The sequence below is a fragment of the Crocodylus porosus genome, unplaced genomic scaffold (assembly GCF_001723895.1).
Source record: "Crocodylus porosus isolate Cpor-Errol unplaced genomic scaffold, CroPor_comp1, whole genome shotgun sequence".
Lineage (NCBI taxonomy): Eukaryota > Metazoa > Chordata > Crocodylia > Crocodylidae > Crocodylus > Crocodylus porosus.
In genome coordinates, this window is record NW_017728916.1 from 24,539,475 (window position 1) to 24,551,713 (window position 12,239).

The following is a 12,239-nucleotide window of genomic DNA, read 5'->3' on the forward strand; positions in this document are numbered from 1 at the left end:
CAGCCCTCTGGTACATGAAATTATGTATGGGTTAAAGTTTGAGCACATTATTAGAATAAAGAATATATTTACATTATATTTCATACTCCATGCTGCTGTACTGTAAACAGAGTGTTTTATTTATTTTTTAATATTTTAAATTATAGACTTAAGTTTTGAAGTATGACTTGAGCAAAATGGATATCAATTTTAGGCCGAAGCCAATAGGGAAATCTATATATTCTGAAAGGTAATGAAATAAAGCTTTTGTTTTGTTTCCTTTAAAATCTTCAGGTAAGACGGCCAATAAAAAGGCAACATGTCAAAGCAAGCCCTGATGCTTGGAAAGAGCAATGCAAACAGTTGTTAAACTTAATTTATGAACGTGAAGACTCTGAGCCTTTTAGGCAGCCAGTTGATCTCTTCTCCTATCCCGTAAGTGTATTTCTTATTTCTATAACGTAAAAAGAGTTTGTAGTGTAATATTTCAGTCATAAGAATTCATATTCACCACATTGCTGGGCATGTCTCTGAACTTTGAGTTCCCAGTCAGTCTTTCTTCTTTCACAAATAAATGTATTTGCTCTGAAAAAGTAAAAGAATAATAGCCTGGGATTGAGTCTAGGGTCAGTACAGACTGGAAATATGACCTGTCCCCCAATAATGCTCTTTCACTGTACTTCAGTCTTGCTTCATACCCTTGTACTATTCCTAATCCCAGTTGCTTAAGTGAAAACTGCAAGAGACATCCTATTAGTGGTGCTGAGTTCAGAGGAAGTGGATTAACCTGTTAAACTCATTTGCAGCTGTGATGAAATGTGAACTCTAGAGCCTTTTCTTGTAGCTAGAAAATTTAAGTAAAAAATTGAAGCTGTGGAACAGTCTGATTGTTAGAGGGTTAGGGTAAGTTGAGAGGTAAGTGACTAAATGGGGTTGAATTAAAATGGGTGATATTCGCTTATCACTGGTTCCCATCAATTGCCTAATTGTTAATATATTTTTTAACATTATTCTCTTAGGACTACCGAGATATTGTAGACACTCCTATGGACTTCAGCACTGTGAAAGAAACTTTGGAAGCTGGAAACTATACGAGTCCTCTGGAATTTTACAAGGATATTCGCTTAATATTCTGCAATTCAAAAGCTTACACTCCAAATAAAAAGTCACGGGTAAGTGATACAGATCTTGTCCTCCTTTGAGTGATTCCATATTCTGTGGGTATGCGTGCACCTCAGACATTCAGTAGGAGACGTTTTGCTATAACAGCGTGGCTCACAATAGCCCCAAACCTTCCTTAAGTTTTGCATCAAAGAGCAAGAGGGCAGTGTGCATGCTTCCTGCTTTTTGGTTCTTCTCAGCCAACTCAGCACCAGACATAGCACTTAACATCAGCTTGTGTTCACAGCCAACAAGCTTGTTTGAAGCCTTCCTTAGAAACACTTCTTTCCATTGTTTTTCTCTCTGCAGTTATTTCAGATGAAGTTTGGCACCCTTTTGAATATCCCCAACCCTGTTTATTTTTTACTGTGCCACATGTGCCCCCTCTTCTAAATGGGTATGTGGTAGTAAACATTTTCCTTCAAGCAGTTGTAAACGCTGTTGATACTGCCTTTGACATCCATGGCTACAGCTGTTATTGTGAGACATTCCTTCTGGCTGCAAGGATTGTTTTTTTCCTAAGTAGGTCCAAATATACCATGGAGTAACCTCATATTGGAGGGCTCAGAGCTGTTTATCATGAACGCTTACCATGTGCTTCACATATGAAAAGATTTCAGGGATAGTTTTTGTTCCCTTGGAATTTATCTGCAAGATGAAACTGGAATATTAGCTATATTCTATCCATAAGCATTCTTAGCATTCCTCCTGTCCTTGTGTGTCAATCTGCAGAACTGTCCAGAAAGCATCAGTAATTCCATAAGTACCAGTATTCCTCAGTTGCATTGGCTGTCTTGCAGCATATTTCAGATAGCAAGACTGCACCAAATGATCTTATCTGCTCCTCTCTTCCCTTCAACAACCACCTGGCTGCTTTCCATTTGCATAGATCCAAATTGTTATATCTGACTACTTAGTTCTGGATATTGTCATGACTGGATATACTGTTTGGTTTGCTACCCGTGCCAAATGCCCCTTCTCTGTCCTTTTTCTTAAAGACCCTTCTCACAGAACTTTGCTACAGCAGACTATAGTCTCTGGTAGCCTTTGGGGCAGTAGAAGTACTCCTGATTCTCAGAGGGCATAGATTCTCCAGTGGTAACTTCCTGGTTCCAAAAGACAAAGGGCATTTCATCTTGGATGTAAGAAAGCTCAGTGCCTTCATTTGCAGGCTCGTGTTCAAGGTGGCCTAGTGGTCACTAGGCCATCTGAGTAGCGGTGGCCTAATGACTATCCGGAAGATAGTCTGTTGATTTACAGGATGCTTATTTCCATATTGCTGTTAGACCCTCGCATAGAAAATATTTCTGGACCTCTACCAGTACAGTGTCCTCTTTGGCCTTTCGACAGTCCCACTTCACTACAGTTCTCTTCGCTGCTGCCACATACCTCAGGAGTCATTGTCTAACCCTATCTGGATGACTGACTCGTGTGACCCTAAAAACCACAATGTAGCTCTTTTGTACTCTGGATCTGTCAATTAGCACAAGTCCAGTCTGATTCCTGGGCAGAGCCTTGAATTCAAAGGAACCATAAGAAATGGCCCTACTTTCCCCAGGAATGGTTCCAGTCCTTACAAGAGCTAAACTTGATCTTAGCCCACAAGAAGCTGGTTGAGAGCTGCACCATGATGACAGTAAAAACTGACTCTCAATTCTTGGTTCCATGACTACCAGTTTGGTTTGTTGGTTTTTTGGGATTTTTTTTGGAGGGGGTGGGGTCGACACTGCATGCCAGATTTCACCAGGGATAGCTGCAAACTGGAGATTCCTACATTTCTGGGCATCATGTATGAGAGACAACACCATAGTAATGTTTTATATTAGCAGGCAGGGTAGAGGGAGATCTGTCCCCATGTGAAGGAAAGAAATCCTGTGATCCTGGTACATCTTTGCATCATATACACTTGTCTTCAGTGAACCTTCCAGGTCTTCAGAATACCAAGCTAGACAGTCTCATCAGATCCGTCTGACTACACCATTAGTAGATCAGGGGCTTGCTTTTTCTGTCTCATCCTTGCTGACTTGTTTGCGTAGGATGTTAACAGGAAAAGCTAGTCCTTCTGCTGCAAGTAAAGCCTCTATACATTCTGCTTGTTTGGTGCTTTCCTTGTCTTCTGATCCAGAGGTCACCTGTATGGCTTCTTCCCTATACTTCTGATCCCACAGGATTAAGTGAGACAGAACTCAGTGTGAAGAATTCTGGTAATCCCCATATGATAGATAATTTTGACATAAGTACTCTCAGATACAGGATAGAGGGAGCTTGCTTCACCCAGACCTTCATGTACAGTCTGGGTGCTAGATGACTCTAAAGCAAGGGGCTCTCCCTGAGTAAGGAACATCATTATTCACAGCAAAAATGACTTCACTATATGTGAGCTATGGTTCTGAAGTTCAGCACTGAGGTCTTTGTGCCAGCCAGGCTACATGTTTATCATATTGTGGCTGAAAAGGACATACTAGTTTCTTTCATACAAGAAGTGCATAAGCAGGACACTGAGATCTCTGGCTTTCAGCTTTCTGATTTGACACTGAGTCAACACCACAGGTTTGTTTCCTGTGTTAAGTCTCAGGTGTCAGTCTTTAAGACAGCAGCTTCGTCTGATCTCAGAATAAAAATTTAGTGGAAGCATAAATCCTATGTAAGATATGGCCATTGTAAATGTCTATAAAGCTCTTCCAGTTCTTTTTTGCAGGAGGATGCCCTATGTGATTGGGGTAGTTCTTATTTCTTCTTAGAGGGTATGGCTGTGCATGAATGGACATCTGTGTGGTTTATTACTGCTCTTTGACAGTAAAGAATCAGTTACTTTCCAATCTAGATGATAGGGTTCTTTTATAGACTTGGTATGGGATTCAAAGATTTCCATAGTTCTCATACACTGTGTCCTTGGGTTTTTCCCTGCACTTCGGTTCTCCATCAGAGAGTTGCCTCTGTTTTTTCCAGTCTAGACATCACTAATAGTTGGCTGAAATTTTCACAGAAGTCTTTAACAGACTTTGCAGCCAGTTCACCACCCTCCCCTTGTTTTAGGTTCTTGCATTCTGCAGTGCTATTGTTGGAGTTTCAATGTAAGCCACTCCTCAAGCCTGTCGGAACTTGGAATTCAGGTTGGGATAAAAAAAGTGAACATCTCCCTCAAGGATTTAAAACTGATTTAAAATAGGATTGTCAGTGACTGGAATTTCAGGCTGGACAGGGTACACCAGTGGAGGTCACATGAGATTCTGGAAGAGGTCAATTTCTTGCGCTCAAACCAGAAGCATCGGCAAACACTGAATGTTCTAATCTGGGGTGCTTGGCCTCTGGCTCCAGATCATCTGGCTCATGGGGTCTGAAAATTTGGCAGCGGGGAGGTGGTGGCACTCCTCTGCTGCTAAATTTTTGGACCCATGAAGTGCCCTGCAGCTGGATATCATGGCCCTCCTGCTTCCAGAGCCTGTTCCTGGCAGGCAGGGATGGCACAGGCCTCTGGGACCACACCTGAGTGTATGGGTCCTGGCAGAGCCAGTGCAGGACCTAATCTAGCCCATAGACCTGCTCTGCATTGCTCATCTGGCCCACAGGACCAGAAGATTGAGCACCATTGGTTGAACCAATAAATCATGTGTTTACCTGGATTTATTTTGAGACTGGAGATTTATAAAAGTAAATGATATGGATTGAGGCCCTGATTCAACCTGTCAAATTTTGTGAACTGAAAAAACCCATCAGGAGCCTTCCATCCTGAACATCTTGCTTCTGCTGGCCCATATTGCTTAAGCTAGCTTGTATTATGCCTTTCTTACAGCTGAAGTCTACATTTGTAGAAGGCAGCAAATGTAGTCACCATCGTCAAACATTAAACTGGGATTACCCTTGTAGCTATAACCAAATTTTGCTCTCTAAGCTATTTAAACTCGGTATGTGATTTCTGGAAGAATTAAACTCATAGCAGAAAACCTTTTACTGAATGAGTAAGCCAGCTCCTGCCTGTACTGTTTCATTGAAGATCCACTGTTATCTGCAGCAGATTACACTGAATCAGCTTTTGAAGCAAAGGAAGAATATGGGGCAGTTTATTGCAGTTTATAATCCAGTATAGTAACATGGTTTGGTATTGAAGCTCTGATAATTACTCACAGGTTCATCAGCTTATGCACTTCATAGAGGAGTTTCTACCCAATAAATTTTTTTGGGTCCTTCTCAACAGTTGCATGAACCACAAAGAATGGCATTCCTTAAGGCTCTGAACATGACACACTCTTTCAATTTCTGACTTGGATTTTTGACAATTGTTCAATTTCTGACAAGGAAGCCAAAGCTGATTTGTGGTGATGACTTCGTACTTTTTTGTGCAGGCAGGAATTTTGATGCAATAGAGACAACACTTGTCGGTGGCCCACAGTCTCAGAAAAAAATGTATAATCAGTGGTATCTTTGACTTAGTAAGCAGAAAATCAGTTTCCTCAGTGTTTCACTTGAATAGGCATCATTATGCATCACATCAACTTCTTTCATGCTACTCTGCTCCAACTGTACAGCTGTTTTTCTCTTTTGTCACTTACCTTGATAGGACACTAAAGCCCCTGACAGATGTTAAAATAATGGTGCAGTTGGGATCAGACAATTTTATGCCCCATCCCAAACATTGGATGTCCATTTGTGCCAGATATGTGATGTTTTGGGGTAGGCATAAAATTCCTCATATCTCAGTCGCATCACGGTAGAGCTGCCTCAGTCCTCATTCTGCAGATTGGTCAGGAGGTGATCTATCCTGGACCTTGGAGCTGTACCTGATGCTTAGCAGAGTATCAGAATCTGGTACAGGCAGACCCAGGTCTCAGTTCAGCTTGGAGTTGCCCTTAGCTTGATCCCAGAGATCAGGCTGGGGGTAGCCCCAAGACCCAGGGTTGTCAGGGCTAATGTTAACAGTCAGTTTATCGTCAGGCCTGGCCCTGGGACAACCCCAGGCTCAGTTCAAGGACCAGGGCCAATGGTTGGCTGATTGACAGCCCCAGCCTCAGGCTTTGGGGTTTGAGAATCTCTCTAATCCAGGACATTTTAAAAATTGCATGCAACCCCAGCTGTCCACACAGTTTTTAGACATCCTGGGGCACCAGGGGCCCCTGGTAGTTTGGGTGCTTTGTTGAAAAGTGGAATTACTTTTCAACAAAGGTGCCAGAGGACTGGAAAAAAGGGCCCGTGTGGTCCCCATTTTCAAAAAAGGGAGGAAGGAGGACCCAGGAAATTACAGACCTGTTAGTCTTACCTCAGTCCTGGGGAAGCTCTTTGAGAAAATTATCCAGGTGCACATCTGTGAGGAGCAAGCAGGGGAGTGCATGCTTAGGGGCAACCAACATAGGTTCATTAGAGGCAGGTCCTGTCACAGCAACCTGGTGCCCTTCTATGACCAGGTCACAAAATCCTTGGACGCAGGTGTCACAGTGCACGTAGTCTTTCTGGACTTTAGGAAGGCCTTCAACACTGTCTCTCACCCCATTCTCTTGAAAAAACTAGGAGACTGTGGCATCGACACCTACACAGTCAAATGGGTCACTAGTTGGCTGGAGGGCCGCACCCAGAGGGTGGTGGCGGACGGGTCTTATTCGACCTGGGGGGATGTGGGCAGTGGGGTCCCCCAGGGCTTGGTCCTCGGGCCCGTACTGTTCAACATCTTCATCAGCGACTTGGATGAGGGGGTGAAAAGCACCTTGTTCAAATTCGCAGATGACATTAAGATGTGGGGAGAAGTGGGCATGCTAGAAGGGAGGAATAGGCTGCAGTTGGATCTGGACAGGTTACAGGATGAGAATAAGATGGGATTCAATACTGACAAGTGCAGGGTGCTGCACCTAGGGAGAAAGAACCAGCAGCACACCTACAAGCTGGGGAACTCCCTTCTCATCAGCACAGAGGCAGAAAAGGATCTTGGAGTTGTTATAGATTCCAAGATTAACTTGGGCCGCCAACGTGGAGACAGTCAGGAAGGCTAACCACACCTTGTTATGTATCCACAAATGCATCATGAGCAGGTCCAAGGAGGTGATCTTCCTCCTCTATATGACATTGATCAGGCCGCAGCTGGAGTACTGCATCCAGTTCTGGGCGCCGCACTTCAGGAGGGATATGGACAGCATTGAGAGGGTTCAGAGGAGGGCCACTTGCATGATCAGGGGGCAGCAGGGCAGACCCTACAAGGAGAGGCTACAGGACCTGAATCTGTTCAGCCTGCACAAGAGAAGTCTGAGAGAGGAACTGGTGGTTGTCTATAAACTGGCCAAGGGGGACCAGCAGGCAGTGGGAGAGTCCCTGTTCCCCCGAGCGCTACTGGGAGTAACAAGGAATAATGGCCATAGGTTGACGGAGAGTAGGTTCAGGCTAGACATCAGGAGGCACTACTTCACAGTTAGGGCGGCTAGGATCTGGAACCAACTTCCAAGGGAAGTGGTGCTCACTCCTACCCGGGGGTCTTCAAAAGGAGGCTAGACAGCCACCTAGCTGGGGTTATTTGACTCCAGCATTCTTTTCTGCCCATGGGAGGGGGTTGGACTTGATATGCTCAGGTCCCTTCTGACACTACCAACTGTGAAACTACTTAAGGCCTCAACCAGTCCCTTGTTCCCTAAGTAGGGCTTTTTTCTTTCTTTTTTTTTTTCTTGCATTTCAGTTATGGAGATTAAAGCATTGGAATGTGCAGATTGTTTTAACTAGATAAAATTATGCTGCCAAAACTGGTTAAGTGAACAGTATAGGTTTTTATTTGTGCCAACATAGTACATTATTTTTCAGTGTTTCTTAGCTCACTTTTTGGTATTGTACAAGCTTGAAAACATATTAGAATTAGTGTTTTCCACTGTCAAATTACAAATTGGTGGGGGTAGGGGAGGGCAGATGTAGGTTCTAAATAAAATGTTAATACATCGATTGATATGGAGTTCAGTAGTTGTTCATGTCTAAGAACAAGTTCTGAAATAATCCTGTTCATAGATTTCATAGACACTAGGGCTGGAAGGGACCCCTGAGATCGGGTCCAGCCCCCTGCCCCAGCAGCAGGAAGTCAGCAGGGATCATAGGATCCCAGCATGATAAACATCCAAATGTCTCTTGAAGGCGTTCCAAGTAGGTACTTGAACCACCTCCGGTGGCAGTCTATTCCAAACCTTGGGGACTCGGACAGTGAAGAAGTTCTTCCTTATGTCCAGCCTGAGACGGTCATGGAGAAGTTTGTGACCATTCAACCTTGTCATCCCTTGGGCTGCTCTGGTGAAGAGACATTCCCCCAGATCCTGGTGAGCACCCTTGATAAACTTGTAGGTGGCCACCAGATCACCCCTAAGCCTGCGCTTTTCCAGGCTGAAGAGTCCCATGACTCTCAGCCTCTCATCATAAGGTCTGTTTTCCTGACCTCTGATCACGTGCATGGCTCTCCTTTGCACTCTCTCAAGCTTCTCCACATCCTTTTTGAATTGTGGACCCCAAAACTGGGCACAGTACTCCAGCTGCAGCCTCACCAAGGCCGAATACAGTGAGAGAATGATGTCCTGGGATTTGCTTGAGAAGCATTTGTGGGTGCAAGTCAGCTTTTTGCTTACTTTACTAGCCGCAGCGTCACATTGATGGCTCGTGGTCATCTTGTGGTCAGTCATGACCCCCAAGTCCCTTTCGTCTGTCGTGCTAACCAGTACAGCATTACTGGGTCTATAAGCGTGCTGCAGGTTTTTCCTCCCAAGGTGGAGAACTTTGCATTTTTCAGTGTTAAACACCAGGTTCTCATCCGACCCATTTCCCAAACCTGTCAAGATCTGCCTGGATCACCCTCCTGTCCTCAGGTGTGGATGCTTTACGACAGAGTTTGGTGTCATTGTCGAATTTGGCCAGTCTGCTTCTGACACCAATGTCTACATCATTAATGAAGATGTTCCATAGTATAGACCCTAGGACAGAGACTTGAGGGACCCCCCTGGTCAGTGCACCACGACGATTGACTTCCGTCAACCACCACCCTCTGGGTCCTACCACGGAGCCAATTCCCCAGCCAGTGCATCGTGGTGAGGCCAAGGCCACTGTTAACCAATTTTGCTAAGAGGTGATCATGGGATACCAGATTGAAAGCTCTTTTAAAGTCAAGCTATATGACATTAATCTCTTCCCCCTTGTCCAGGTGACAGGTCACCTGGTCATAAAAGGAAATGAGATTGGTCAAGCAAGTCCTACCTGCAGCAAACCTGTCTGGCTATTCCTCAGGATGTTGCCGTCAGCCAGTCTGTTAAGGATGGCATCTTTGATAATCTTTTCCAAGACCTTCCCCTGGATAGAGGTCAGGCTGATGGGCCTGTAGTTTGCTATATCCACTTTCCTCCCTTTCTTGAAGATAGGTACCATTTTGGCCTTCTTCCAGTCCTCGGACACTTCGCCAGAGCACCAGAAGTTCTCAAAGATCCATGCCAGAGGCTGAGCTATGATGCTTGTCAGCTCCTTGAGTACCCTCGGGTGTAAACCATCAGGGCTGGCTGACTTGAAGGTATCCAGCCTCTCAAGGCGTTCCTTCATGAGGTCAGCTTCGACGGAGGGTAAGGAATCTCCTTTACCCGGACCTCCCTGTCCCGTAGTGGGCAGGGGCGTCCCATGGGACTGGTGAAAAACTGTTGCAAAGTACCCATTTAGCAAGTTTGTTTTTTCCTGGACGTTGGTCATCAGTTGTCCCATCTGGTTTAGCAGGGCTCCAGTGCTTTTCCTCTGGCTCCTCATGTCTAAAAAAAGACTTTTTATTCTTGATATTTGTAGCCAGCTGGAGTTCCATCACAGCCTTGGCTTTTGTTGTAATAATTCCTGTTATTTTGCTTGGCAGAAGCCAAGCAGAAATAGTAAAGGAATGACATAAATAGCCTATTAAATATATAGTGACCCAATCCCCAAGTCCTGACAAAAGCAGCTCATGCACACACCATTTAACACATTTGGAGAAAATGCTGGTTATAATTTTGCGTATTGTTGCTACACAGAAAGTAGAATGTCTGAAGAGTATTAAGAATAAAATATTGCTGGCATTTGGGATTAGATAGACCTTAATAGTGCGAAACAGCAGTGTTCCGCTTCGAATTCTGTTCCGTTTAGTTTCGAAAGCGCTGCTCCATTTCATTTTGTCAAAACTGTTTTACTGTTTCAACACTGTTTTGATGTTTCGCCCATAAGCTATAGTGGGGAATCATGAAAATGCCTAGAACTTTGTCGATTTTTGCCTGATTCAGATGAAACTTGCAGGGATGCTCTTCTGAGAGCATGAAGCCTGTCAAGATTCAAGGAGATAGGTGCAGAGGTTTCTGGGAGACTGCACCTCAAGATGTTAACAAGCAAAACTCCTCTCTCTTGCTGGCAGCGGCAGCCTCCTATCTTCTGGACCACAGATCTGGGGGCCCTTGCCCATGGGAGGGCTGCAGGGCTGTGCCAGAGTCATCCAGGGGCTGCGGGCCTCCGATCTGCCTGACGGATGACAGGAGGCTGGTTCTGCTGCCTGGGGTCAGCAGCAGCACCAATCTTCCCGGTGTTGGGTGCAGGCTGTGCCCAGCGCCGGTCCCAGGCAGCAGCAGCAGCTTCCTGTGATCTGGTGCAGCCTGTGCCAAGTACCAGGAAGACTGGTGCTGCTACTGGCCCCAGCTGGCAGCAAACAGCATGCTGTCATCCAGCACGCAGATCTAGGGGCCTGCACACCCAGGAGGGTGGGGGCTGTGCCAGATAATAGGAGGCTGCTGAAGCCAAGTAAGCCCGGCTTCGAAACTTAAAACATTTCAAAACTTTCAAAACATTTAGAGTGCCCTTGTTTCATTTCAAAGCTGTTTCAAAGGCTTTGTTTCATTTCAATTTTGCTGTTTCAAGCTCGAAACGCATCAAAACAGCTTTGAAATGAAATATCCAGTGAAATTTTGCACAGCCCTACTTAGTATGTCCATCTGTCTACCTGTGATGCTATGTCACTCTAACAACGTGCTATGGCAATGTACCATCTGTGGGCAAAAACCATGATGCTGCAGCTATGTCGCTGTAACAACACACTGCCTCATTATAGCACTTCACTATGGCAATGTAGTGCCTAAAAATGACCATGTGAACGGCACAGTATTGGCTGTAACTGTGCCATCTTTTAGTACTTCCAAAGGGAAGTACTAAGTGATGGTGCCGTAACAATAGCACCATAGTGGCGCAAGTAGGTGCGCCCTGTATGTCTTAAAATTCCTTAGTCTTAAAGGTAAAACAGTTGGGCAGGGTGACTAAGAATGCTAGTTGTGGATCAGGATAGCACTATAGAAGCAAAACAAAACATGCTTCCTGTGCCAAGGAACTTCCAGCCCAACTATAAACAAGCAATAACAGATGTGTTGAGGAGTAAAGAAAAAGGCAACAAAACACAGTTTAATTTAATAGGAAGTGGTCTTCACACATCATAGAAAATTGGTTTTGGAAGGTACCTTGGGAGGTCATCTGGTCCAAACCCCTGCTCAGAGCAGGATCATCCCCAATTATGTCATCCCAGCCAAGGCTTTGTCTAGCTAGATCTTCAAAATCTTCAGGGAAGGACATTCCACAGCCTCTCTGGGTAACCTGTTCCAGTGCTTCACAGTGTTCACAGTCCTCCCTGTGACAGTTTTTCCCAATATCTAACCTAAACTTCCCTTGCTGCAACTTGACCATTGCTCCTTGTTCTGTCACCTTCCACCACTGAGAACAGTCTAGCTCCATCCCCTTTGGAACCCTGCTTCAGGTAGCTAAAGGCTGTTATTTCTCACTCTTCTCTTCTCCTAAATAAGCCCAATTCCCTCAGCCTCTCCTCAAAATTCACATGCCATGGCCCACTAACTATTTTCATTGCCCTCTGCAGGACTCTCTCCAATTTGTCCACATCCTTTCTGTAGTGAGGAGGCCAAAACTGAACACAGTACTCCAGATTTGGTTTCACCAATGCCAGATAGAGGGGAATAATCATTTCTCTTGATTGGCTGGCAACACTTCTACTAATGCAGCCCAGTATGCCATTAACCTTCTTGGCAACAAGGGCACACTGTTGGTTTATATTCAGCTTATTATCCACTGTAACCCTTGCTGGGGGTGCTCTCTGTCCC

General features: G+C 44.9%; 1 protein-coding gene across 1 annotated transcript in view; it reads left to right on the plus strand.

Annotated features, from left to right (window-relative positions):
• The window catches only part of BRWD3 (bromodomain and WD repeat domain containing 3), a 103,451-nt gene that overhangs the window by 75,318 nt on the left and 15,894 nt on the right, over positions 1-12,239 (plus strand). The window contains exons 35-36 of the mRNA XM_019536493.1: positions 274-414; positions 999-1,151. Of these exons, the coding sequence (XP_019392038.1) occupies positions 274-414; positions 999-1,151 (294 nt within the window). The remainder of the gene's footprint in view (positions 1-273; positions 415-998; positions 1,152-12,239) is intronic.